The sequence below is a fragment of the Anomaloglossus baeobatrachus genome, chromosome 10, assembly GCF_048569485.1.
Source record: "Anomaloglossus baeobatrachus isolate aAnoBae1 chromosome 10, aAnoBae1.hap1, whole genome shotgun sequence".
Taxonomy (NCBI): Eukaryota; Metazoa; Chordata; class Amphibia; order Anura; family Aromobatidae; genus Anomaloglossus; species Anomaloglossus baeobatrachus.
The window spans coordinates 16,264,767-16,290,772 of record NC_134362.1 but is presented as its reverse complement, the minus strand read 5'-3'; the positions used below and the strand labels follow the sequence as shown (position 1 = coordinate 16,290,772).

The following is a 26,006-nucleotide window of genomic DNA, read 5'->3' as shown; positions in this document are numbered from 1 at the left end:
GTCATCCCTGTCCTCCTGACCCTGGTCCCGGTCCGTGTCCTGACCTCCGCTCCCTCCCCTGTGCTTACTTGTTCTCCCAGCCTCCAACTTCGGCTCCGTTTTTTGACTTTGGCTTGCTTATCCCTCTGTAGAGACGTGACATCCCGGCATAGACCTTGGCTGATTGACTATCCCTGTGCTTGTGTTAGCAACCTCTAGTGGGCCTCTGTCTTACTGCACTCAGAAGTTCTTCCTCTACCTGAGTCCCATCCTCCCTAGTGGTAGCTTTACACCTCTCATATAAGCATAGGAGTGCTGTAAGAGCTCACCTTCTCCTACTCCCTGCCCAGGCCACAGAGCATGTCCACAACAATCACTCATAAAAATATATCCACATTTCACAATTTTGATGTCACAGCTCACCTGCACCCCCTCCCTATTCAATGATCTCTACTCAGGGCAGCCCACTACTGTCTCCCATGGAAGTCGATGAACATCTTTAGGATCATTGTTTTCTGTGGTCCATGTGGCTGGTTTATCTCTAAATGTTTTTATCAAAAGCTTAGGCAAGATGTCCAACCCCATAATGATGTACAGAAAGGTGAAAAAATATACAAAAAATGGTCTCTTCACTAAGAAGAACATATAGGAAAACAGCACATGGCTCATCGGGACGGGCTAGTAGTTAATTACATTGTATAGTGATGTCCAGTGCCAGACTAGGGGCCCAGAACCAACAGTAACCCTGACTCTGGAGGCCCAGAACCCACCAGTAACACTGACTCTGGGGGCCCAGAACCCACCAGTAACCCTGACTCTGGAGGCCCAGAACCCACCAGTAACACTGACTCTGGAGGCCCAGAACCCACCAGTAACCCTGACTCTGGGGGCCCAGAACCCACCAGTAACACTGACTCTGGGGGCCCAGAACCCACCAGTAACACTGACTCTGGAGGCCCAGAACCCACCAGTAACCCTGACTCTGGGGGCCCAGAACCCACCAGTAACACTGACTCTGGGGGCCCAGAACCCACCAGTAACACTGACTCTGGGGGCCCAGAACCCACCAGTAACCCTGACTCTGGAGGCCCAGAACCCACCAGTAACACTGACTCTGGAGGCCCAGAACCCACCAGTAACACTGACTCTGGGGGCCCAGAACCCACCAGTAACCCTGACTCTGGAGGCCCAGAACCCACCAGTAACACTGACTCTGGAGGCCCAGAACCCACCAGTAACACTGACTCTGGGGGCCCAGAACCCACCAGTAACCCTGACTCTGGAGGCCCAGAACCCACCAGTAACCCTGACTCTGGAGGCCCAGAACCCACCAGTAACACTGACTCTGGGGGCCCAGAACCCACCAGTAACCCTGACTCTGGAGGCCCAGAACCCACCAGTAACACTGACTCTGGAGGCCCAGAACCCACCAGTAACACTGACTCTGGGGGCCCAGAACCAACAGTAACCCTGACTCTGGAGGCCCAGAACCCACCAGTAACACTGACTCTGGGGGCCCAGAACCCACCAGTAACCCTGACTCTGGAGGCCCAGAACCCACCAGTAACACTGACTCTGGAGGCCCAGAACCCACCAGTAACCCTGACTCTGGAGGCCCAGAACCCACCAGTAACACTGACTCTGGAGGCCCAGAACCCACCAGTAACCCTGACTCTGGAGGCCCAGAACCCACCAGTAACACTGACTCTGGAGGCCCAGAACCCACCAGTAACCCTGACTCTGGAGGCCCAGAACCCACCAGTAACACTTACTCTGGAGGCCCAGAACCCACCAGTAACCCTGACTCTGGAGGCCCAGAACCCACCAGTAACCCTGACTCTGGAGGCCCAGAACCCACCAGTAACACTGACTCTGGAGGCCCAGAACCCACCAGTAACCCTGACTCTGGAGGCCCAGAACCCACCAGTAACCCTGACTCTGGAGGCCCAGAAACCAACAGTAACACTGACTCTGGAGGCCCAGAACCCACCAGTAACAGTGACTCTGGGGGCCCAGAACCCACCAGTAACACTGACTCTGGAGGCCCAGAACCCACCAGTAATACGAACTCTGGAGGCCCAGTACCCACCAGTAACACTGACTCTGGAGGCCCAGAACCCACCAGTAACCCTGACTCTGGAGGCCCAGAACCCACCAGTAACACTGACTCTGGGGGCCCAGAACCCACCAGTAACACTGACTCTGGAGGCCCAGAACCCACCAGTAACACTGACTCTGGGGGCCCAGAACCCACCAGTAACACTGACTCTGGGGGCCCAGAACCCACCAGTAACACTGACTCTGGGGGCCCAGAACCCACCAGTAACACTGACTCTGGGAGCCCAGAACCCACCAGTAACAGTGACTCTGGAGGCCCAGAACCCACCAGTAACACTGACTCTGGAGGCCCAGAACCCACCAGTAACACTGACTCTGGAGGCCCAGAACCCACCAGTAACACTGACTCTGGAGGCCCAGAACCCACCAGTAACACTGACTCTGGAGGCCCAGAACCCACCAGTAACACTGACTCTGGAGGCCCAGAACCCACCAGTAACACTGACTCTGGAGGCCCAGAACCCACCAGTAACACTGACTCTGGAGGCCCAGAACCCACCAGTAACACTGACTCTGGGGGCCCAGAACCCACCAGTAACACTGACTCTGGGGGCCCAGAACCCACCAGTAACACTGACTCTGGGGGCCCAGAACCCACCAGTAACCCTGACTCTGGGGGCCCAGAACCCACCAGTAACCCTGACTCTGGGGGCCCAGAACCCACCAGTAACCCTGACTCTGGGGGCCCAGAACCCACCAGTAACACTGACTCTGGAGGCCCAGAACCCACCAGTAACACTGACTCTGGGGGCCCAGAACCCACCAGTAACACTGACTCTGGAGGCCCAGAATCCACCAGTAACACTGACTCTGGGGGCCCAGAACCCACCAGTAACACTGACTCTGGGGGCCCAGAACCCACCAGTAACACTGACTCTGGGGGCCCAGAACCCACCAGTAACACTGACTCTGGGGGCCTAGAACCCACCAGTAACACTGACTCTGGAGGCCCAGAACCCACCAGTAACCCTGACTCTGGGGGCCCAGAACGCACCAGTAACACTGACTCTGGGGGCCCAGAACCCACCAGTAACACTGACTCTGGGGGCCCAGAACCCACCAGTAACACTGACTCTGGGGGCCTAGAACCCACCAGTAACACTGACTCTGGGGGCCCAGAACCCACCAGTAATACTGACTCTGGAGGCCCAGAACCCACCAGTAACACTGACTCTGGAGGCCCAGAACCCACCAGTAACACTGACTCTGGAGGCCCAGAACCCACCAGTAACACTGACTCTGGAGGCCCAGAACCCACCAGTAACACTGACTCTGGAGGCCCAGAACCCACCAGTAACACTGACTCTGGAGGCCCAGAACCCACCAGTAACACTGACTCTGGAGGCCCAGAACCCACCAGTAACACTGACTCTGGAGGCCCAGAACCCACCAGTAACACTGACTCTGGAGGCCCAGAACCCACCAGTAACACTGACTCTGGGGGCCCAGAACCCACCAGTAACACTGACTCTGGGGGCCCAGAACCCACCAGTAACCCTGACTCTGGGGGCCCAGAACCCACCAGTAACCCTGACTCTGGGGGCCCAGAACCCACCAGTAACCCTGACTCTGGGGGCCCAGAACCCACCAGTAACCCTGACTCTGGGGGCCCAGAACCCACCAGTAACACTGACTCTGGAGGCCCAGAACCCACCAGTAACACTGACTCTGGGGGCCCAGAACCCACCAGTAACACTGACTCTGGAGGCCCAGAACCCACCAGTAACACTGACTCTGGGGGCCCAGAACCCACCAGTAACACTGACTCTGGGGGCCCAGAACCCACCAGTAACACTGACTCTGGGGGCCCAGAACCCACCAGTACCACTGACTCTGGAGGCCCAGAACCCACCAGTAACACTGACTCTGGAGGCCCAGAACCCACCAGTAACACTGACTCTGGGGGCCCAGAACCCACCAGTAACACTGACTCTGGAGGCCCAGAACCCACCAGTAACACTGACTCTGGAGGCCCAGAACCCACCAGTAACACTGACTCTGGAGGCCCAGAACCCACCAGTAACACTGACTCTGGAGGCCCAGAACCCACCAGTAACACTGACTCTGGAGGCCCAGAACCCACCAGTAACACTGACTCTGGAGGCCCAGAACCCACCAGTAACACTGACTCTGGAGGCCCAGAACCCACCAGTAACACTGACTCTGGAGGCCCAGAACCCACCAGTAACACGGACTCTGGGGGCCCAGAACCCACCAGTAACACTGACTCTGGAGGCCCAGAACCCACCAGTAACACTGACTTTGGAGGCCCAGAACCCACCAGTAACACTGACTCTGGGGGCCCAGAACCCACCAGTAACACTGACTCTGGGGGCCCAGAACCCACCAGTAACACTGACTCTGGGGGCCCAGAACCCACCAGTAACACTGACTCTGGAGGCCCAGAAGCCACCAGTAACACTGACTCTGGAGGCCACTGTCTAGCTACAAAAATTGCATTATCCACATCTACAAATGAGCCATGTAGTTTGCTGATTGATGAGATGCTGCCTTTATTTGCACATAATGAATCGAGTTTATTGCGCCACCTGCTGCTCACATAGGGGGCTGACTCCTGCGCAGGGGTCCACCGGGGATTCACGTGTTTTCTCATGAGCCAGTCCAAGTCTGAGGCAATGTATACTGTATGTATTAGGCTGAATGATAAAGACAAGAGCATCTTGTAAAATCTCCTTTTTGTTTACTTCATGTCATTCCCTTCGTTACATAATCGCGGACGTTTGTGGAGCTCGACACATGGAGCAGCATGTGAGGCGACAGCAGAACGAGTCCATCTCGTGGGGTGCGCAGCAGATTGTGGAGTGTATGGCTGATTGTGATCATCCCTAAATGTCACCCCCTGAGGTTATTCATAAAGGCTGTGAGGACCACCGCGCGAGGTCCAGCCCTGCCAAAGCATTATCCAGTTATTGGTACATGGCAGTCAAGTGACGGTGCTATAACAAAATGCAAAGTGATGTTCTCGTACAAACCATTATTTATGGCTTTGGCAGTAATACAAGCGCTAATATACCAGGGACTGCATTTTACATCTATCGCACATGCTTTATACTGCAGCTCTGCTTGTTTGTAGTATCTGATGTTAGCACAAGGTCAGCAGGTTCGTGCTTGTACCAGTATTTTCACTGGTTAGCTCATGTAACTGCTGAACAAAGCTCTCAGTCATCAGCTGATTGGATACTGTTTACTTAGGGGTACTTCTCACATAGCGAGATCGCTGCTGAGTCACGGTTTTTGTGACGCAGCAGTGACCTCATTAGCGATCTCGCTGTGTGTGACACTGAGCAGTGATCTGGCCCCTGCTGTGAAATCGCTGCTCGTTACACACTGCTCTGGTTAATTTTTTGGTCGTTGCTCTCCCGCAGTGAAGCACACATCGCTGTGTTTGACAGCAAGAGAGCAACGATCTGAATGTGCAGGGAGCCGGCGTCTGGAAGCTGCGGACGCTGGTAACCAAGGTACACATCGGGTAACTAAGCGAATCGCTTTGCTTGGTTACCCGATATTTATCTTGGTTACTAGCATACGCCGCTCTCAGGCTGCTACTGCTGGCTCCCTGCACACGTAGCCAGAGTACACATCGGGTAACTAAGCGAAGCGCTTTGCTTAGTAACCCGATGTGTACCATGGCTACAAGTGCAGGGAGCCAGCACTAAGCGGTGTGCGCTGGTAACTAGGGTAAATATCGGGTAACCAAGCAAAGCATTTTGCTTAGTTACCCGATATTTACCTTGGTTACCAAGCGCAGCATCGTTTCCACGAGTCACTGGTGGCTGGTCACTGGTCGCTGGTGAGAACTGCCTGATTGACAGTTCACCAGCGACCATGTAGCGACGCACCAGCGATCCTGACCAGGTCATATCGAGGTCGGAATCGCTGGTACGTCGTTTAGTGAGACGGTACCCTTACCCTAAAAATAATTAGTGTTGGCACCACATTGACCCATGTAAGGAGAGTGATTGCATTAATGATCCTTTACCCCCAAACACGCAGCGTTTACACACACAGGGCTCAAATTCTATTTTTCCAAGGGTGGTGGTGGCATCTTGCCAAAAATCTGAGCAAATGATCGGGCCCTTTCACCAGACAGCTGCATTACAAGGGCGAGAAGCGTTTAAGAATAAAAAATATTATACAAAATATTACATATATTCAGCAGGGGAAATAAGTATTGAACACCTCACCAATTTTCTAAGTAAATATATTTCTAAAGGTGCTAATGATGTGAAATTCTCACCAGATGTCGGTACCAACTTATCTAATCCATACAGGCAAAGAAATCAAACCATAGCTGTCCATACATTAAGTTATGTGTAAGTAAGAGAAATGACACAAGGAAAAAATATTGACTACATAAAGAAAGAGAAGTGCAAAAAGCTATGGAAAGTCCTGGCACCAGCTGAAATCTATCAATAATTAGAAAACAATCCTGCAACTTAGTGCAAAATGTTATCACCTGGTTGAACTGATGGCCGATAAAAAGTTGCCTCATTACCAAAGTGCCACACAAGAAACATATCATGATGGGTAAAACCAGTGAGCTGTGTTAAGAGCTTCTCAACCTTTTTATTGCAAAACATACTGATGGCGTTGGTTACAGGATTTATAAACTAGTGTGTGGCGTATGATCTATGCACTGACAGGCAGACCCCCCTACCCCTGTAACCTGTGCAGCAATGCTGGAAGCACTCGTATGTCTAGTCTGAAATAGTGACCTCTGCATATGATGCTGAGCAAGTGCACTCGACCATGGCGAGGCCTGTTCTGAGTGGACCCTGTTTTGTTATACCACTGTATGGTCTTGGCCACCGTGCTGCAGCTCAGGTTCATGGTGGTGATGATCATCTTATAGCCTCGGCCATCTTGTTATAGAGAAACAATTCTTTTTTTCAGATCCGCAGAGAACTCTTTGTTATGAGGAGCCAAGGTGACCTCTTCCACGGACCAGTATGAGAGAGTATGTGAGCGATAACACCGAATGTCACACACCTGCCCTGAAACACTGAGTCATATGACGTCGGGGAGGGAAAATGTCTAAATGGGCATATTCACTTAGGGGGTGTACTCACTTTTGTTGTCACCAGTTTATACATTAATGGCTGTGTGATGTGTTATTTAGAGGACACAAAATTTACACTGTTACACAAGCTGCGCACTGACACTGTACATTGTATCACAGGGTCAGATCTTCAATGTTGTCCCATGATAAGGTATAACAAAATATTTACCAAAATGTGAGGGGTGTACTTACTTTTGTGATATACTGTGTGTGTGTGTGTATTGATATACTGGATATATGAGTGTGTACACATACACATATACATATACAGGTGGTGCGTGGCCTCGGCTGCGGCTTTGTTCTTTAGCCTGTCCTCGGGTCGCGCACACGTCACTCTTCCCATCAGTCGGACGCTGATGATCGCCTGACCTCCCGCTCTGCGCTTTATTCTGCCACATTAAGGATGCCGACCTGAGAGCACACACCGGGCACCTGAATTTCCTTGCTTTCTTTCATCTTCCGCAGTTTTTTAACCCTAGAAGACCTGGTCTAGTTCGGTCCTTACTAAGGCATTGATTTGTTTTTCTAGTTTTTTTATTGTAAGCATTTTAAAAGCTCTATCTTTTTTATTCTTACGTTTATATACCAGTCTTGGGGATTTTTTTTTTTTTTTTTGCTTTGTTTTAGCGTGTTGTGTTTTTTGCACGGTACCATTTTCATGTGCATTGACTGACCTTTAAAGGGAACCTGTCACCGCTTTTTCGGCGTATAAGCTGCGGCCACCACCACCACCGGGCTCTTATATACAGCATTCTAACATGCTGTATATAAGAGCCCAGGCCGGGGGTATAATATAAAAAACACTTTATAATACTTACCTAACTGTCGGGTGGTGGGCCTTATGGGGGTCTTCGTTCTCCGCTGCCGGCACCGCCTCTTTCGGCCATCTTCGTCCTCCTTCTTCTCTAGCCGCGGTGCATGACGCGTCCAACTTCATCCACACTCGCCGTCATTCAGGTGCTGAGCAAGGCAGATCAAAGTATTGTAGTGCGCCTGCGCAGAACCGGCGAGTGTGCATGACGTAGACGCGTCATGCACCCCGGCTTCAGAAAGAGGACGAAGATGGCCGAAAGAGCAGGCACCGGAGAATGGAGACGCCCATATGGCCGACCGCACGATCGTTAGGTAAGTATTATAAAGTGTTTTTTATGTTATACCCCCGGCCTGGGCTCTTATATACAGCATGTTAGAATGCTGTATATAAGAGCCCGGTGGTGGTGGCCGCAGCTTATACGCCAAGAAAGTGGTGACAGGTTCCCTTTAAAATTTTATTATTTGCCACGTGATACAAATGACTTTTTTTTTATTCCACGGTTGTTATGATTTAGTTTGTAACTGTTGCACAGTGAATGGCCCCATATAGTAATTACCCCCACCCTGCCACACGAGATGATACATGATCAAAACACAACATATGAGGTATGAGCCTTATTTCATGTGCACTATATGGACAAACATTTTGGGACACTTTCACATTTGACCTCCAGGAGCTTTTCTGATCTCCCATTCTAAATCCAAGTCAGCCCCTCTCCCGCTCTTCTGGGAAGACTTTATGCAAGATTTTGGTGGTGTTTGTGGGAATTTTTGTTACCCTCCAGAAGAACCTTTGTGATGTTGGGGAGAGGCCGGGCTTACTAAAAATCTATTTTGCTGCGGCTGTGGTTTGTGAGTTTAATGGTGTTATGGCGGGATTTGCATCTGGACCGGGAGAGGCCGGGCTCACAATATAGTTCATCCCAAAGATGTTCAAGGAAATTTGTCATTTGCCTCTTAAATGCAAAGTTAATCAACTTTCTAAATAGTCATTAAAAATTTTTTAGCATTTTTCTGCTGTGGACTTTGTGCAAGTCCTTTTTGTTTTGCTGATATTGAGAGGTTATGAGAATGAATGAAATAATGAAGATTACAGAATTGCACATGTTAAAGCTGCCTGAATCCTTTGACTTGTTGCACGAGTGTGGTCTACACCCAGAGCTCGTATCAGTCACTGTCTTTTGGCCCTCTCCCATTACATAATTTACATTTTAAGGGTCAGGAGCTAATCTTGATAGGACGCCTGTCACTAACTATCTATCAGAGATAATCGCACCGAGCTCCGTAGAGTGATTTTTCAATAAAGGCAATAAAGAAGCAATTGAACATTTGCTTGTATTTTCATATAGATCACCATTATCCCATAAATCTATAGAATATTAATAAAACACGTGAATTTCCCGGTTATAAAAAGTGATAAATTGCTTTTGCAGCAGACCATCTGCTGGCATCATTATCTGGAGTGATGTTATTTAACATTCGTTGCACATTTCCACAGGGACGGCTTTTTTTTCCTTCTCATTATCTGTGTGCATTGGGAATGATGAAAAAGTTGACAGCAATATGCTGGTGTAAGTGTGGGGTCCGTCGCTCGGCTGTGACGTCCTGGAGGTGGTCCACAATCTTTAGGAGGCCGGTAATAAAATAATCCATGCAGCTTTTCCTGTAAAGGCTAGGGCAGCATCCGTCGCATTGCGTTGTGTGACGGATGTAACGGATGCGTTGCATATAGTGGCACAACTGATGCGACGGATCCTGCAAAACAACGCAATCCGTTGTAGCTTTTTTTTTTTTTTTTTTTTTTGGGGGAATTCTTATTTCAATTTAAGTGTTTTATTGGTTTTCATGAAAAAAAAGGACAACAAAACGGGTCATGTCATACAGATACATATTGCATAACAACTATGAGAACCAGGACCACCGTTGTAGCTTTTTGTTAGCGATTTATTCAATTGAGCATGCGCAGTTGCGTAAAGACGGATCCATCACAGGAATCTGTCAAATGACGGATTCCGACAGATTCCGCCACCATAGGCATTATAAAAATGACGGACGCCGATGTAATCCAGCACATTGCGGGTTTTTTTTTACGCTCTGGGAAGCTCAGAAAAACGCTACATGCTGCGTTCTTTCCGCCCGGCGGATGCAACGCAGCGTTGGCCGGCGGATACAAGGCCATCCGTCGCAATGCATCGTTAATACAAGTCTATGGGAAATGGCGCACATCCGTTAACGGATTGCGCTGTTTCCCAAAGCGGCGGATTGCGACGGCTGCCAAACACCACAAGTGTGAAAGTACCCTTTTCTGTCGTCTCCAATTCCTACAACACCTGAACATAAGGGCTGATACGCGGCTTTACTAAAGGCACAGCGCTCTGATCTGTGCATAGGCCTTTGTGGCAAGTGCCGTAGCCCAATTCTACTTTATTTAGTAGTGGAATACATGGCTCTATCTGTACAGGAATATTCTGTTATGGGATACTTCCTATTAGAATACATCCCCTATCTCTGCACATAATACAGGGATTTAGGGGGGTCCTGAATATTTGAAAAGGTTCAGCAGAAGAGGGTGAATGTAAAATAAACTCTCTGAATTTCCCACCACTCCAGCTCTACTGTTCTGGTGGTCCCCGCTGCCCCGGCAGTGATGACATCCCTGCCATCATTCACATTACCGTTGCCATTTTTTGAAGATCATGTCTGAGACTTTGGGGTTGTGCAATAGTTGGGGACAGCAATGTATACAAGCATTAATGTAAAGCAACAAGCATTAATGTAAAGCATAGTTATCGCAATGACACTCGTATAATATGTATGTAGTAATATATGTATATACATCTCTCCGCAGGTAAACAATGAGAATGTCGTGAAAGTTGGACACAGGCAAGTGGTCAACATGATCAGGCAGGGGGGCAATCACCTCGTCCTTAAGGTGGTAACGGTGACCAGGAGTCTAGACCCGGATGATACAGCCAGGAAGAAAGGTACGCTTGTGTGACACTTTACCCTTTGCTCTGGGAGGCTTATATTGTCCGGATATCCTCGAGTTTCATCGGAAAGTGAATGGACAAGTGCATGTGGGTGAAGAAGTGCTCTCCAACTTGTGGCTCTATCACTATTGTACAACTACAATGACCAGCATGCCTGGACAGCCACAGGTCTGCCACTGGTTGGAGACCACTGTCCTACTTGCTATAGGTTCACAAGACAAATTCTGTAAACTAGTGATCCGTCTACGTAGCGGCGATACCACACTTTCCTGAAGAATTCACAAGCTGTATTTTCACGATCAAGCCTACAATATGGCCGTCCTCATGTTATACTGACGACAGGTGCGCTTTTAATTAAACCATGAATTTTGTTTTTTTTTCTTTTCGCTACATTATTTTGTTTTATTTTTCAACTTTAGTTCCCAAAGCTATTTTCTGTAAAATTCACTATGGCAACTAGCAGAAACATGCAGCTTGTCTTTAAGCCAGGAATGGATAATACCGCTGATCCGGGAAGAGACAGTGAGAGCTGAGATAGCTAATATGCACAGGGTACACCAGGGAAATCATTTCTTCATGGCCACAGCGCATTATTATGCCATTTTTACCCACTGCGAACCCAGCTGGACAATAGCAGAGAGCCCAGTCACCAGCACATGTTCTGCACCTATCAGATGAGCGGAGTGGGAACATAATACCTGGGACTGCCGTGCGCCATGTTGTCCTCCCGTCCATGCTTCTCTGACTAGCGGAGCGAGCTGCAGATGACAGAACGGTCTGTACAGACCCGTAATAAAGGCTCGATTGTATTGTTTATCACCGTAGTCTGCACACCGTGATCAATAGATTTAGTTTTGAAAACACTTAACAGATGCCTGTAATTATCACACTTTTCTGACCGCTACAGAAACTGGACATCCCTATCCCAATTGTAAAGCCATGATAACCAATATACAAAAAGCGCAGCCATATATCAGCCCAAAAAAAGAGGTCTCCATGGGCTGAGCCTCCTTAAAGCCCACAAATCAACAGGATTTTCCTATATAACCTAAAGCCAGTGCTATACTGCCACTATCAGGCTGATTCTATACATGCCTTTACTCGTCAGCTCGGATGTATAGGCTTTGAAACACAAGCAAGTAAAGTTTAAAAAAAATCAGTAGCTTTTCGAATGACAGCAGCTGATAGCTGGGGTGGGTATTCATAGTTATCCTCTCCTCCTGTTATTTATGCTAATTCTATTACACAATCAATTTACTTTGTGACTAGAAGGACCTGTGCTGATGTCATACCCATGTGACCAGAAGGGGCGGAGCCTCAGCCAACATAGTTGATACCAGGAAGCAATATTTTCTGTTGACTGAGGCCACCCCCCTTCTAATCACATCAGTATGACATCAGCACAGGTCCTTCTAGTCACAAAGTAAATTGATTGTATAATAGAATTAGCATAAATAACAGGGGGAGCGGATAACTATGAATTCCCACCCCCGCTATCAGCTGATGTCATTCAAAAAGCTGCTGAGTTTAGAAATTTTACTTTCTTCTGTTTCAAAACCTATACATCCTAGCTGACAACTAATGGCATGTATAGAATGAGCCTGATAGTGCCAGTATAGTCCTGTATGTATAGAATCAGCCTGATAGTGCCAGTATAGCACTGTATGTATAGAATCAGCCTGATAGTGCCAGTATAGTCCTGTATGTATAGAATCAGCCTGATAGTGCCAGTATAGCACTGTATGTATAGAATCAGCCTGATAGTGCCAGTATAGCACTGTATGTATAGAATCAGCCTGATAGTGCCAGTATAGCACTGTATGTATAGAATCAGCAGGATAGTGCCAGTATAGCACTGTATGTATAGAATCAGCCTGATAGTGCCAGTATAGCACTGTATGTATAGAATCAGCCTGATAGTGCCAGTATAGCACTGTATGTATAGAATCAGCCTGATAGTGCCAGTATAGCCCTGTATGTATAGACTCAGCCTGATAGTGCCAGTATAGTCCTGTATGTATAGAATCAGCCTGATAGTGCCAGTATAGCACTGTATGTATAGACTCAGCCTGATAGTGCCAGTATAGCACTGTATGTATAGAATGAGCCTGATAGTGCCAGTATAGCACTGTATGTATAGAATCAGCCTGATAGTGCCAGTATAGCACTGTATGTATAGAATGAGCCTGATAGTGCCAGTATAGTCCTGTATGTATAGAATCAGCCTGATAGTGCCAGTATAGCACTGTATGTATAGACTCAGCCTGATAGTGCCAGTATAGTCCTGTATGTATAGAATCAGCCTGATAGTGCCAGTATAGCACTGTATGTATAGAATCAGCCTGATAGTGCCAGTATAGCACTGTATGTATAGAATCAGCCTGATAGTGCCAGTATAGCACTGTATGTATAGAATCAGCCTGATAGTGCCAGTATAGCACTGTATGTATAGAATCAGCCTGATAGTGCCAGTATAGCACTGTATGTATAGACTCAGCCTGATAGTGCCAGTATAGCACTGTATGTATAGACTCAGCCTGAAAGTGCCAGTATAGCACTGGCTTTAGGTTATATAGGAAAATCCTGCTGATTGGTGCGGTTTAGCCTTTGCATAATGAAAAGTTATGTGGCGTCATTTGCAGTCGGAGAATGGAAACATTCTTCTTTACAGCCAAAGAACTTCTTACAATTGAGGGTTTGCTACAATTGTATCCAGCCTATCCAATTCTGGTGATTGGTGCGCTTTAATAACATCATGCCTTGTTCTTAATGCACAGATAAGATCTTGTATTCCATATGTTGTCCAGTAATCACACGATTTCCTGAGTGCATGTAGCCGTACAGTACACTGCTTCCCAATGTTATACAGGCCTGTTTTAGGCACTTCCCTTCCCTCAGGCATCTAGAAGCATGACAACTTTCATTATCCAAGTATGCAAATTGGGATTCTGATCTGGCTTATATATCCTGAGTCATATTGCAAAGGATTGTTGAAAATCCACTTGTGACTTTTAGGATCGCTACTTCCAATAGGTGGCGCTGTGCTAGAGTTTGTCTCCTTTACTGGAGAGACAATTTGAATTATCCAAGTATTCATCCAACTCATGAAATAGGTTTCAAAGACAATTTGGGGTAATTTGAACAAGTTGACATTACTTTATCCACATACAAACACAAACTGACAAGCCCATAACGGAAAACAGGAAGGACATGAATCTGTAGATTTCTGAAAAGCCAAGAATTAGCCTCCATTTATAAGGCTAATCCTCATGCTGATCTGCAGCAAAGACGAATTTCAGCCTCAAATTACTTGCAAATTGTTCTGTATTTTGGTGTAGATTTGCCATTGATTTCACCTTTTACCCATCGCAAAGGGTGACATCCTCAGTGAAAATCTGTAAGGCTATGTGCCCACGTTGCGTTCTGTCCCTGCAGAAATTTCTGCAGCGATTTGAACAGCACATGTGCTGCAGAAACAGTCCGTAATGAACAGCCGATTTCATGCGCTCTGCATGCAGCCCCTCACCATAGACAGAGCGGGGGCTGCATGCAAAGCGCACGAAAGAAGTGACGTGTCACTTCTTAGAACGCAGCGCTTCAACAGTAGCCAAATCGCTGCGTTGTAATACGCCACGTGCGCATGGATTAGGCACAATCTTCATAGATTGTGCTGGGGACGCAGGACGCATGCTGTTACGCTGCCGTGCAGAACGCAGCGTAACTCCATGAAAATACGCTACGTGGGCACATAGCCTAACAGTAATTGACCTGCTGCTCATTTATAATCTGTACCATAGGTCAATGTCCACTCTGGCTATTAGCTGTAGTTCAAAGATGAAATTTGGTAAAATGCTAAAATGCAGATTTTCTGTTCAGATTTACAGACAGAAAATGTAAACTATATCTGCCTCACATTTAATATTTAGAGTTAATCTGTCAGCAGGATTTCACAACGCAAACTATATTTATGCCCATGTAGTTCTTTAAAAAAATTGTTTAAAAGAACTGCGAGTCCTCAGTGGTTGATACCTTTTGAAGATGTAGTTCTTTCAAAGACAAGTCCAGCAATACCTTTAGATGTCTGGTCCAGTCCGCTCCTCCCTTACTGAGAAATCAGCGTTTGAATTGCTATGTAATAAGGTTGACGAGCTCTGCCTCCGTCACTCCAGCTCTATTCCCCGCCCAGTGCCGCCGCCTCCTGCCTGACTGACCGCCTCTGTGCTGTATGACTGCAGGCAGATGAGCTGTCAGTCAAGCAGGAGGAGGATGCAGCTCTGGCGGGGAATAGAGCTGGAGTGACGGAGGCTTCAGCTCCACAAATAGCCTTATTTACATATCAACTCAAATGCTAATTCTTCAGGAACGAACGGGCCATGTAAAGATGTTGGTGGACTTGTGTTTGAAAGAGCTACATGCTCCTACAAATAGTTTGGGGGTGAAATCCTGCTGGCAGATTCCTTTTAACTGTTAAGAAGATTTCACTCTGTGCATTGAAGGGGTGAATTCTGTGTTGAAAATCGCTGGCATTTCCACTAAAGAATCAGTGCTGCAAATTACAAAATGGTCATCCGTCTGGGGTTCCTTCTACATGTGGTTTGGGTTTTCTCAGCCCCGTAGCTGCAGATTTGAAGTGCGGAATCTGTACCCAAACCTTGCACACTTGCTACTTGCAAAATGTTACAGGCACCCATGGAGAAATGCAATTTTTTTTCTAATTTGCAGTCAGACATGTAAATGTGATCTTACTAGTTACTCATTTTCACTCTCAAAATGCTCTGCTGTGTGTAATAATGAGTGTAATATACAGTACAGACCAAAAGTTTGGACACACCTTCTCATTCAAAGAGTTTTCTTTATTTTCATGACTCTGAAAATTGTAGAATCACATTGAAGGCATCAAAACTATGAATTATCACATGTGGAATGAAATACTTAAAGTGTGAAACAACTGAAAATATGTCTTATATTCTAGGTTCTTCACAGTCGCCACCTTTTGCTTTGATTACTGCTTTGCACACTCTTGGCATTCTCTTGATGAGCTTCAAGAGGTAGTCACCGGAAATGGTCTTCCATCATTCTTGAAGGAGTTCCCAGAGATGCTTAGCACTTGTTGGCCCTTTTGCCTTCACTCTGCGGTCCAGCTCACCCCAAACCATCTCGATTGGGTTCAGGTCTGGTGACTGTGGAGGCCAGGTCATCTGGCATAGCACCCCATCACTCTCCTTCTTAGTCAGATAGCCCTTACACAGCTTGGAGGTGTGTTTGGGGTCAATGTCCTGTTGAAATATAAATTATGGTCCAACTAAACGCAAACCGGATGGAATAGCACGCCGCTGCAAGATGCTGTGGTAGCCATGCTGGTTCTGTATGCCTTCAATTTTGAATAAATCCCCAACAGTGTCACCAGCAAAGCACCCCCCCACACCATCACACCTCCTCCACCATGCTTCACGGTGGGAACCAGCCATGTAGAGTCCATCCATTCACTTTTTCTACAAAGACACGGTGGTTGGATCCAAAGATCTCAAATTTGGACTCATCAGACCAAAGCACAGATTTCCACTGGTCTAATGTCCATTCCTTGTGTTCTTTACCCAAACAAGTCTCTTCTGCTTGTTGCCTGTCCTTAGCAGGGGTTTCCTAGCAGCTATTTTACCATGAAGGCTGCTGCACAAAGTCTCCTCTTAACAGTTGTTCTAGAGATTAGAAGGTGTGTCCAAACTTTTTTTTTCTGTACTGTACATATATAATATGGGGGCGCTATTTCTGGGAAAACAGAAGCTTTATCTCTTATTCAGTATACAGAGTAATATACTGTTTAGTTGGCAAAGCTGCAATGCTGTCAGTACCCCGGGATAATCATCGGATCTTGTTTTGTGGCTATTAATGATTCTCTTTCTGTTTTTATTCTCATTGATTTGTGTCTGTCCTTCTTTCTAATGCTAAGCCCCTCCACCTCCAAAGCGGGCTCCCACCACTGCACTGTCATTGCGGTCTAAATCTATGACCTCAGAGCTGGAAGAACTTGGTAAGGGCGTCACTGTATCGGCATGCCAAGCGTTGGGGTGGGCTTGCTTTAAGTGCAAGAATTTTAATGTCCGGCCCGGGAATGATGCACGTGTTTTGTTTTTTTTAATGTTTATTTATATATAGATTTTTTTTTTTTTTGCATGAGTCTGTTTCTCCGTTTGCATTGTGTTTGCAAAATGCATTTGCTGCCCGCAAATAAACGAAAACAACGCCCCCTATGCTGCAATGTTGCCCGGTCTTATGTTTTTTTTCTCCCCAATTTTTATATTCCACCTTTTATTCTTCTAATTTTTCTCTCATCTTGAATTCTTGGGCACTCTCAGCAGTGGATAAAGGTAAGATGTGAGACCCCCCGCTGAGGACTGTCACCTTCACAGGACACTTGCTATTTTTGCACACTTTCCTAATACAACACATTTGCTTCCTTATGTTACATCATCAGCGTGCCGGACTCCTGAGTGGTGCGCTCGCCCCTAAACTGGCTGCATGTAGCGGAGGCCGACGTATGGAGCCACCTTCTCTTTGGGGGTTCTAGCAGCTAGACGTCCACTCACTACAGCTTTGGGGTTTTTTTGCCCTGCTGACCCCTTCGTGGAGCGATTATTGCCCAGATTTGTTCTTGTGCTTTGACAACAGCTCCTAATATTGCAGAATATTACAGCTAACTACAACTCCCCGCATGCACAAACAAGACTTTTAAATTATTATTTTTTTTAAATTATTACAAACCAAAATCAGTGGTATGAAATATTAAAAGGATTACCGTAATTCCTCATCAGTCCCCTGCTGCTGCTGTGCAAATGGCAAAAATCACTGCTGACGTTGCTGTAGCGAGTAAGGACCAGCAGGGACCTGGAGAGCGTCAGCATGAGGGTGGCAGGACCTGGGGAGCGTCAGCGTGGGGGCGGCAGGACTTGGAGACAGTCAGCGTGGGGGCGGCATGACCTGGGGAGCGTCAGCCTGGGGGCGGCAGGACCTGAGGAGCGTCAACCTGGGGGCGGCAGGACCTGGGGAGCGTCAGGACTTGGAGAGAGTCAACGTGGGGGCGGCATGACCTGGGGAGCGTCAGCCTGGGGGCGGCAGGACCTGGGGAGCGTCAGCCTGGGGGCGGCAGGACCTGGGGAGCGTCAGCCTGGGGGCGGCAGGACCTGGGGAGCGTCAGCCTGGGGGCGGCAGGACCTGGGGAGCGTCAGCCTGGGGGCGGCAGGACCTGGGGAGCGTCAGCCTGGGGGTGGCAGGACCTGGGGAGTGTCAGGACTTTGAGAGAGTCAGCGTGGGGGCGGCATGACCTGGGGAGCGTCAGCCTGGGGGCGGCAGGGGATTGTTAGGGTATTTCTAGAATAATACTATGGACCCAGTTACTTCAGTGTCACCATATACAGAGTTCATTGGCAGCACCATTTGGGTAAAATTAGGTTCCTAAAAGCAGGGATATCATGGGATTAGACTATGGTAAACTGAGGGGCGTATGCAGACTCCAGACTATGGTTTGGGGGTCACTAGTAAGCGATTGCATAGCTTACGTGCATACTGTGGGTCTCGGGAGGGGGGGGACCCCATGTTTTGTCGCCTTGTTATTAATTAGGTGGTGAGATTCTGCACAGGATCTGGTCTGCAAAGATGGGAAACAAGGACATAGAAACTGCACTTGAGTCATAAAAATAAGAGGGGTACCGAAGCCCCCTGTCAGGAGGAGAAGGGTATTGAAGCCCCCTGTCAGGAGGAAGTACAGGGGACGCTCGTGAATTGGGGCCTGTACTCTAGTGCTGCCAGTCCGGTTCCTTTTATGTCACCGCTAGAAAATACAACAAGAACTGAACTGTGGCTCCCATATAACATAACTGCAATTAAAGGGGTACTCCAGCCCCTTTATGTACCACCTATCTACTGTATAGGAGACGGGTGCGAGTCCAGCCCGTGGCCCTCCCACCGATCTCCAGACAGCGCCAGGAGGAGTGATCATTACATTTGTGCATGTAAATTATTGGGTCCTTTCACAGTTTGAGATATAATTAGGCATTAAACCCAATAAAGTGGTCGTTATATGATAGCGTCACTTCATGAACACTGGTGTATATGGCGATACAGACGACACGTGACGTTTTGTATGAGCAGTTTGTATTTCATTTTGACAATCAATATTTCTTTTTACTTTCAAGCATCAGTTCGGAAAAAGAAGGGTAAGGGAGACGGCTCCATTGTGTCCACTACTAACGTGTTGTGCTCTCTCCTTACGAGCAGTGGTGTTAGTGTATACTGTATACCCGTATACTGTCCGCCTATGATTCCTCTGTAATATCATGTCTATGGCATCTACTGTACCTTGTCTACAGCTTCCTGAAAATAGTAACAGCCACTTATATTCCTGAGATGTGCAAAAAAAAACGGGGGCCAGTGGGTATCACAGGCGTATAGCAATTGGGCGATTGGGATTAAGTGTCAGTCACAAGAATTAAAGGTCATGGTAACCCGAATTTCTATGCAAATTACATTTCACTGCATCTTTATCAGATTTCTGCTTTTCTTTACAGAGCTCCAAATCTTCAACAAAGGCATTAAAGGGAAACCATCACCATGAAAATGCAGTCCAATCTGCAGGCAGCATGTAATAGAGCACAGGACTAATACAAGAGAGCTGTCAATCACTGTTAGGACCGCCCACCGGACTGAAAGTCCCAAAAAGAGCAGAGGCTTAAATGATTAAAGCAAAGTTATACAGAAACTATATATCCGGCTGGTCTGCAGATCGGGCTGCATTTTCATGGTGACAGGTTCAGGCTACCTGCAGCCACCACTAGAGGGAGCTTACTGTGCGCTGTTTACACACTGAATTCTCCCAGCTCCCCCTGGTGGTGGTAGGAAGCCTCTATTTTATTATTTTCCTATGTAGGACATTTGCAGCTTTGTATCCAGTTACAGGGACTGTGACCGCACCGAATGTTGGAGTAACAATAACATGATGGTAAAGCATAGAGTCCCATTAAAGCCCCTCCACATGTAGTCATTATGGAGCGTACAGAGGAATGGCGCACAGTTTTCTGACCAGTATCTTCATAGTGGAACTATAGAGCAGAAGTCATATATTTGCACCTCCGCCCCGATCACTGTCTAACAGACTGCCAGGGACAGACGAGCATCCTCCATGACACTCCATAGGTTCATCTACACCTAAGACTTGCTTTTCAGCCGTAGATGACGATGCACTAAATGTTTCACACTTTCAGCCTAATAATAAATAGGGAGCATCACTCATGAACCATGCATTATATTGACAGCAAGGCACAGTACTCGCATCCCATTCTATGGCGTGTTCACGGTGTCAGCGCTATCGATATTAATGCTGACGTTTTTCTTCATGACACATAATTGGCGCTGCTTTTATCAGCAACACCGGAGGCTTTATACACAAGGTTCTGCTCTGTGCCCTTAGCAGAGTATTAAACACTCCGAAGGGTTTAATTGGACGAAAAGCTATGGCCGTAGCCCTGCAAGTCGGCAGTGTTTTCCGCCAGTCTACCCCCTCGCTGGCTTCACGGATGTGATAAATATGGGGGTACGAAGTTTTCTAAACTTCAACCAGATGACCAAACCTTTAGATTTTACATAGTGCTAAATCCTAAATTAGTGAGATCCTAAAAAAAAAAATAAAAATCTGCTTTTACTGGAAATGAATGCAACTCATTAAGAGTATAGAGAAGTCCGCTGTAATCACAGAGCTCCTGCCTGATTGAGGAGTATTATGAGCCAGCTTGTCTTTGCCTCCTTCAGTTTTGGCTATTCTTTGGAGATGCTAGCCCTTCTCGGATCCCAAGAGTCTGGTGCTTTCTGCCCGTCGCTATATATTCATTGCGCTTCTTCCATTACTCGCCGAGATTACAAGAATATGTCCCATTTCACTAGTCAAACTGCGGTGAAGACGTGTGACGATCAACTCCACAGTAAATCAGAATCAGAAGATGGACACTTGTCCAGTACTTCATGTGGTCCTCATCGTGAGATCCTTCCTCCCCAAAATAATGAAGAATAAAAGAGGAACGGCACAATGAAGTAATTAAAAAAAAAAGATTAGCCAGGGTTGTTTTAAAATGCAAATGTTTTACCAAAATAGACTTGTCAGGAGAGGTGAGAAGTCCCGTGAAGTGTCCAAGGAGGATAGAAAAGGTCTAAGGTTTTAATTGTAGATCAATAAGAAGCAGGAAATCCAAAAAGGAATCCTAGAAAATGAGGAGACTTTCTAGATTAGGTGCAATCACTATTTGTCAAGTGTTTAAAAGTTTCACCAGCCCCACTGCATTTAAAGGGGTTGTCTCACTTTACTAAATTAGTAAAATTGCAAAGTACTTGGAAAAATAAGCAACTTTGCAATTTAGGTCTTGTTAAAAAAAACTTCTCTGTTCTCAAGAATGAGCAGATTTTTCGTTTGATAGTTTATAGTTTACTTCTGAGGTTACGAGCTGGCTCAGAGGTGAGCTGTTTTTTTAGGAAAAAAGCGCGCTCTTCCAGGCAGTTTGCTATACAGCTTGCAAACTCTGCTTTGAAGATGGCCGAATGACTGGATCGTGCCAGTCGTGGTGCACCTACGGTCCTCCGGTGCTGGAGAGCCCAAGATGCCTCAGTTTGCAACATGGGACACTGCACAGTCTGAAGGCACAAGCATGCCACGGACCCAAACTGTCAGTCATCACAAGCATACCGTCCTCCAGGCAAGCAAGAAGCCGGGAGACATCAGATCGCTGCTGAAGACTGAAAGTGAGACAACCCCTTTAATGCTTAAGGTGGTTTCACACATCCGGCATTTCTCCATTGCCGGATCCGGCACACTCCAGTACAGTGCAATACAGTACAATGGCATCGCAGCTGTCATGTGACCGGAGCTTGCCGCGATGCCATTGTACTGTATTGCACTGTACTAGAGTATGCCGGATCCGGCAATATGCCGGATGTGTGAAAGCACCCACCCCATGCAGTAACCAGAGGGGCAGACACTACAGAGCACTTGCACACCTCAGGAGCAATAGGCCTGTTATCAGGAATGTGTTTGCTAAAGGTTTTCTCTGTGTTTCTATGTAGATGTTCAGCTGTCAGATGTTGAGTGTGTGAAGAGGAGGATTGTAATTCGCGTTTCCCTAAGTAATGGTCACCTGCATGTAGGCTTCTAATAAAACCATGCATGCAGCTCGATCATGGCAGCTCCGTGCTGCTTGCACGCCTCAAGTATGCTGATCATGCAGTGCCTGGAATTATCACTATTTTTGTTTTTCTATTTTAAAGAACATTATTTTTATAGCCTGAAATCCAGGAAGTATTGACGGCCTTATATGAAGGGCCCTGATGGATCGCGCACTTCTGATTTGTATTGCAGATAAAACTGAGGACTCTACCCCCATAACAAAGCCTTTAAGACCTGTGGACAACGTGCCATTAGACTCTAGGGTGGCCACGATTAAGCAGCGTCCGTCCAGTAGATGCTTCCCTCCTCCTGCTACGGAAACAAATGTGAGTAGGAGAGAGCATGTTGGGGACTGATGCACCGAGTCTAGACATACATTAGGAGGACTTACCCAGGAAAGGGCACAATAGCAATCACAATCACAGCAGCCACGTTACTGCCGCAAACTGTATTCTTTCTGCCTAAAGTGAGTCTTATGATGTCATATGTGGCAGAGATGGAGGACTGAGAGTCTAATCTAAAAGATGAGGCAGCGAGAACTTTCCAATAGCTGGATCATTTTCTCCATCCAGTGGATATAGCTGTATTAAAATGGATAGATGGCGCCCAGTTCTTTTTCACCATCTCCAAAGCTTAGTAGATTTTTTTCGTCAGGTCCATTTTCAGGGGCTGATAATCAACGAATGATTGTAAATTATGTTCCATGTGAATATGTTTCTGCCGTCCTATAAATCCCCGTCGGCAGCTCATTGCCCCGTGTAAACAATATGCAAACTGTATGAGGACAGAATAATCGTATTGCCCATCGTTCTGTCCACATACATGTGAATGGGCCATTACACAAGCGCGGATCGTCTTGTATATGGTCCATTGGCGCTGGTCTTCTCTAAATGCACAAAATGAGAAGATCCGATGTGACTGTCAATGGCGGCCCAAAGAAAATGACCTTCGTTTTCTAAAAAGCTGAAGACCTAAAAGTTTAAGTAGGGTACGTCCCACAGAAAGTTGTTGCTATCGGCTTGTGCCGTACATCTGATGCCTTACTGCAGAACGTGATCCACGAGGCTTGGGTCCCACCATGACAGAGCAGAAGCCCAGCTCCTTCTAGACATTGCAGATGGTGGCACTATGTATGGCTGGTTGTATTGCCGGTGTTGGACCTATGTGCACACAGGAGAGGCGATGTAACGAGTATTGTATTAATTGCTGTAGAAGCGAGTTATCAATTGTATAATGATGCCATGTGTGTTCCGGGCCTCCATCAGTTGTCTCTTGTTTTATTCTGTTTTAGTCCATGTATGATAGGCAGGGTATCGCTGTTATCCCGCCCACTGTTCCAGGAATCCCCCATGGTCCTTTTCTGGGTATACCTCGTGGCACTATGCGAAGGCAAAAGTCAATAGGTAAGAGGCGTGTTCTGCTTTGTGTCTTCTGTGTGCATCTCTTTATTAACTTTATGCTCCAACATGGCGACCATTGCATGACGTCATCGTGCTTAATATCGTAGGTAACACTGTGCGGTGTCTACGCTGCTCAGGGATCTCTGCTTTATCTATTAGATCTACCGGGCTCTGAAAGACTTGGAGACTAAAATGACCCATGAATTCAAAAATGTCATTGTGCCATTATGCAGTTTATCTTTTTATGGGTTTGGGGGGGGGGGGGGTATGAAACATTAAAAGCCAGGAGAGAACAGAGATAATTATCCGCCTAGGCTTTCCAGAAATATCTTAAAAAAAATAGTTTAAATTTTACAAACTCGTCAGTCTGGAAAATGTTTGTGCATTAAGAGAGTAGGAATTCAGGCCCATAAAAGTAAGATATGTACAGAGCGAGCCATAACTGTGCACTGGGGACTGAACAGCTTTCCCGAATGTCAGGAGGGGGGCAATGACGCCATCACAGAAGATCAAAAACCTTTCAAATACAAGTTTTAGAACTTTTACTTATGGTATCCAGTTTTTTTGCTTTTCCTTTTGTGCACAAACTGGACCCACATGGCTACCAAACGAAAATCCCTCTTCCCACTTGCAGTTTGCTTAAAACAAAAACATGATTTACTCCCCCTCCATGGGCCGGCCGCTGAGCCTCCATGGGTTGGCCGCTGAGCCTCCATGGGTTGGCCACTGAGCCTCCATGGGTTGGCCGCTGAGCCTCCATGGGCTGGCCACTGAGCCTCCATGGGTTGGCCGCTGAGCCTCCATGGGCTGGCCACTGAGCCTCCATGGGCTGGCCGCTGAGCCTCCATGGGCTGGCCGCTGAGCCTCCATGAATTGGCCGCTGAGCCTCCATGGGCTGGCCGCTGAGCCTCCATGAGTTGGCCGCTGAGCCTCCATGGGCTGGCCGCTGAGCCTCCATGGGCTGGCCGCTGAGCCTCCATGGGCTGGCCGCTGAGCCTCCATGAGTTGGCCGCTGAGCCTCCATGGGCTGGCCGCTGAGCCTCCATGGGCTGGCCGCTGAGTCTCCACTGCTGCTGGTGTCTGTTATTCTCTGCAGTGCTGACATCACATCATCGGCACTGCAGCCAATCGTTGCGCTCATCGGCTCTACCCAAGTTAATGGCGCAGAGCTCACAGATTGCTTGCAGTGCTGTTGATCCAATGTCAGCGCATAACAAACATCAGGAGCGATGGTGGAGTGTAAGACCGGGGAAGGGGGAGAAAACCCCTTTTCTTTTCTTTTTTTTTAAATAAACTGCAGCCAGGGAACAGGGGTTGTCTAAAACCAGAAAATCCCTTTAATTCCCTGCAGTCCTCATGGAGTCACCTATACTAATAGTTATATAATAGAGGAAAAACTTGAAGGTTCTGGGCCTTGTGCCAAATTTTAAATCTGACCCACCATTGTAATACCAGCGTCATCGTAGGCTATGTGTCCACGGGAGAATGTAGCTGCGGATTTTTCTGCATCAAAATCCGCAGCTTTCCCGCAAAATCCGCACCTTTTCAAAGGTGCGGATTTGCCGCAGATTTACCGCAGAATTGCCGCAGATTTGATGCGGATTTTGGTGCAGATTTTTTATTTTTTTCCCCAATTTTAAAGCCAAAATCCGGATGAATATCCGCAACAATAATTGACATGTTGCAGATTTTTCCGGCTCGAAATCCGCTGCGGAAAAATCCGCAGCATGGGCACAGCATTTCCAAAATGCCATAGAAATGGCTGGGAAGTGCCTGAGCTGCAGATTTTCGGGAAATCCGCGGCTTTTCCGGGAGAAATCCGCGGCAAAATCCGCGCATTTTCCACAGCGTGGGCACATAGCCTTATAGGTCAGAGGGGCCTCTCGGCCATCATGTCCCAGCTTCTTCTGCAGCCCCTGTTCATGCCCAGAATTGGTAGCAAAGTCACAAAACATCAAAATACAAGACTAGAGGGATATTATTCAGTTCTGATCACATGTTCCTCATTGCAGGTATTCCCGGCTTATTTGGGATCTGCATTACCATTGGTCATATCCCCATTTGTCCTAGAGATCTTAAGCATTGGAATCAGCAGATGTCCATTGTTTTCTGGGGGAACATACTGAAGAGAAACAATGGTTGGGATGACCCCCATTAGGTCCACCTTGTATCCTTTGCAGCCCTGCGGGGAGCTGACTTGTATATTGGGAAGAGTATGCAAATTAGCTCTCCTCCAGAAGAGCTGACTCTCTAGTGCCATCTATAGGCCATTCCTCTGTAAGTCAAGCCTTGAAACATGACTAGATATGACCCGCACCAGAGCCGCCCGTCCGAGTCCGTGGCACGGGGAGACTTGCAGGTTGTGTCTGGGTGTGCGCCACGCTCTCTGCTTGTGCCGTTGTGTCTGTGTGTCGCGGTTTCCTTCC

At 47.3% G+C, this 26,006-nt stretch overlaps 1 protein-coding gene across 1 annotated transcript in view; it reads left to right on the top strand.

Moving 5' to 3' along the window:
* SHANK2 (SH3 and multiple ankyrin repeat domains 2) overlaps positions 1-26,006 on the top strand; it is a 724,216-nt gene that overhangs the window by 673,536 nt on the left and 24,674 nt on the right. Inside the window, exons 19-24 of the mRNA XM_075326528.1 lie at positions 10,839-10,974; positions 16,928-17,008; positions 17,334-17,345; positions 19,170-19,190; positions 22,373-22,506; positions 23,472-23,583. Of these exons, the coding sequence (XP_075182643.1) occupies positions 10,839-10,974; positions 16,928-17,008; positions 17,334-17,345; positions 19,170-19,190; positions 22,373-22,506; positions 23,472-23,583 (496 nt within the window). The remainder of the gene's footprint in view (positions 1-10,838; positions 10,975-16,927; positions 17,009-17,333; positions 17,346-19,169; positions 19,191-22,372; positions 22,507-23,471; positions 23,584-26,006) is intronic.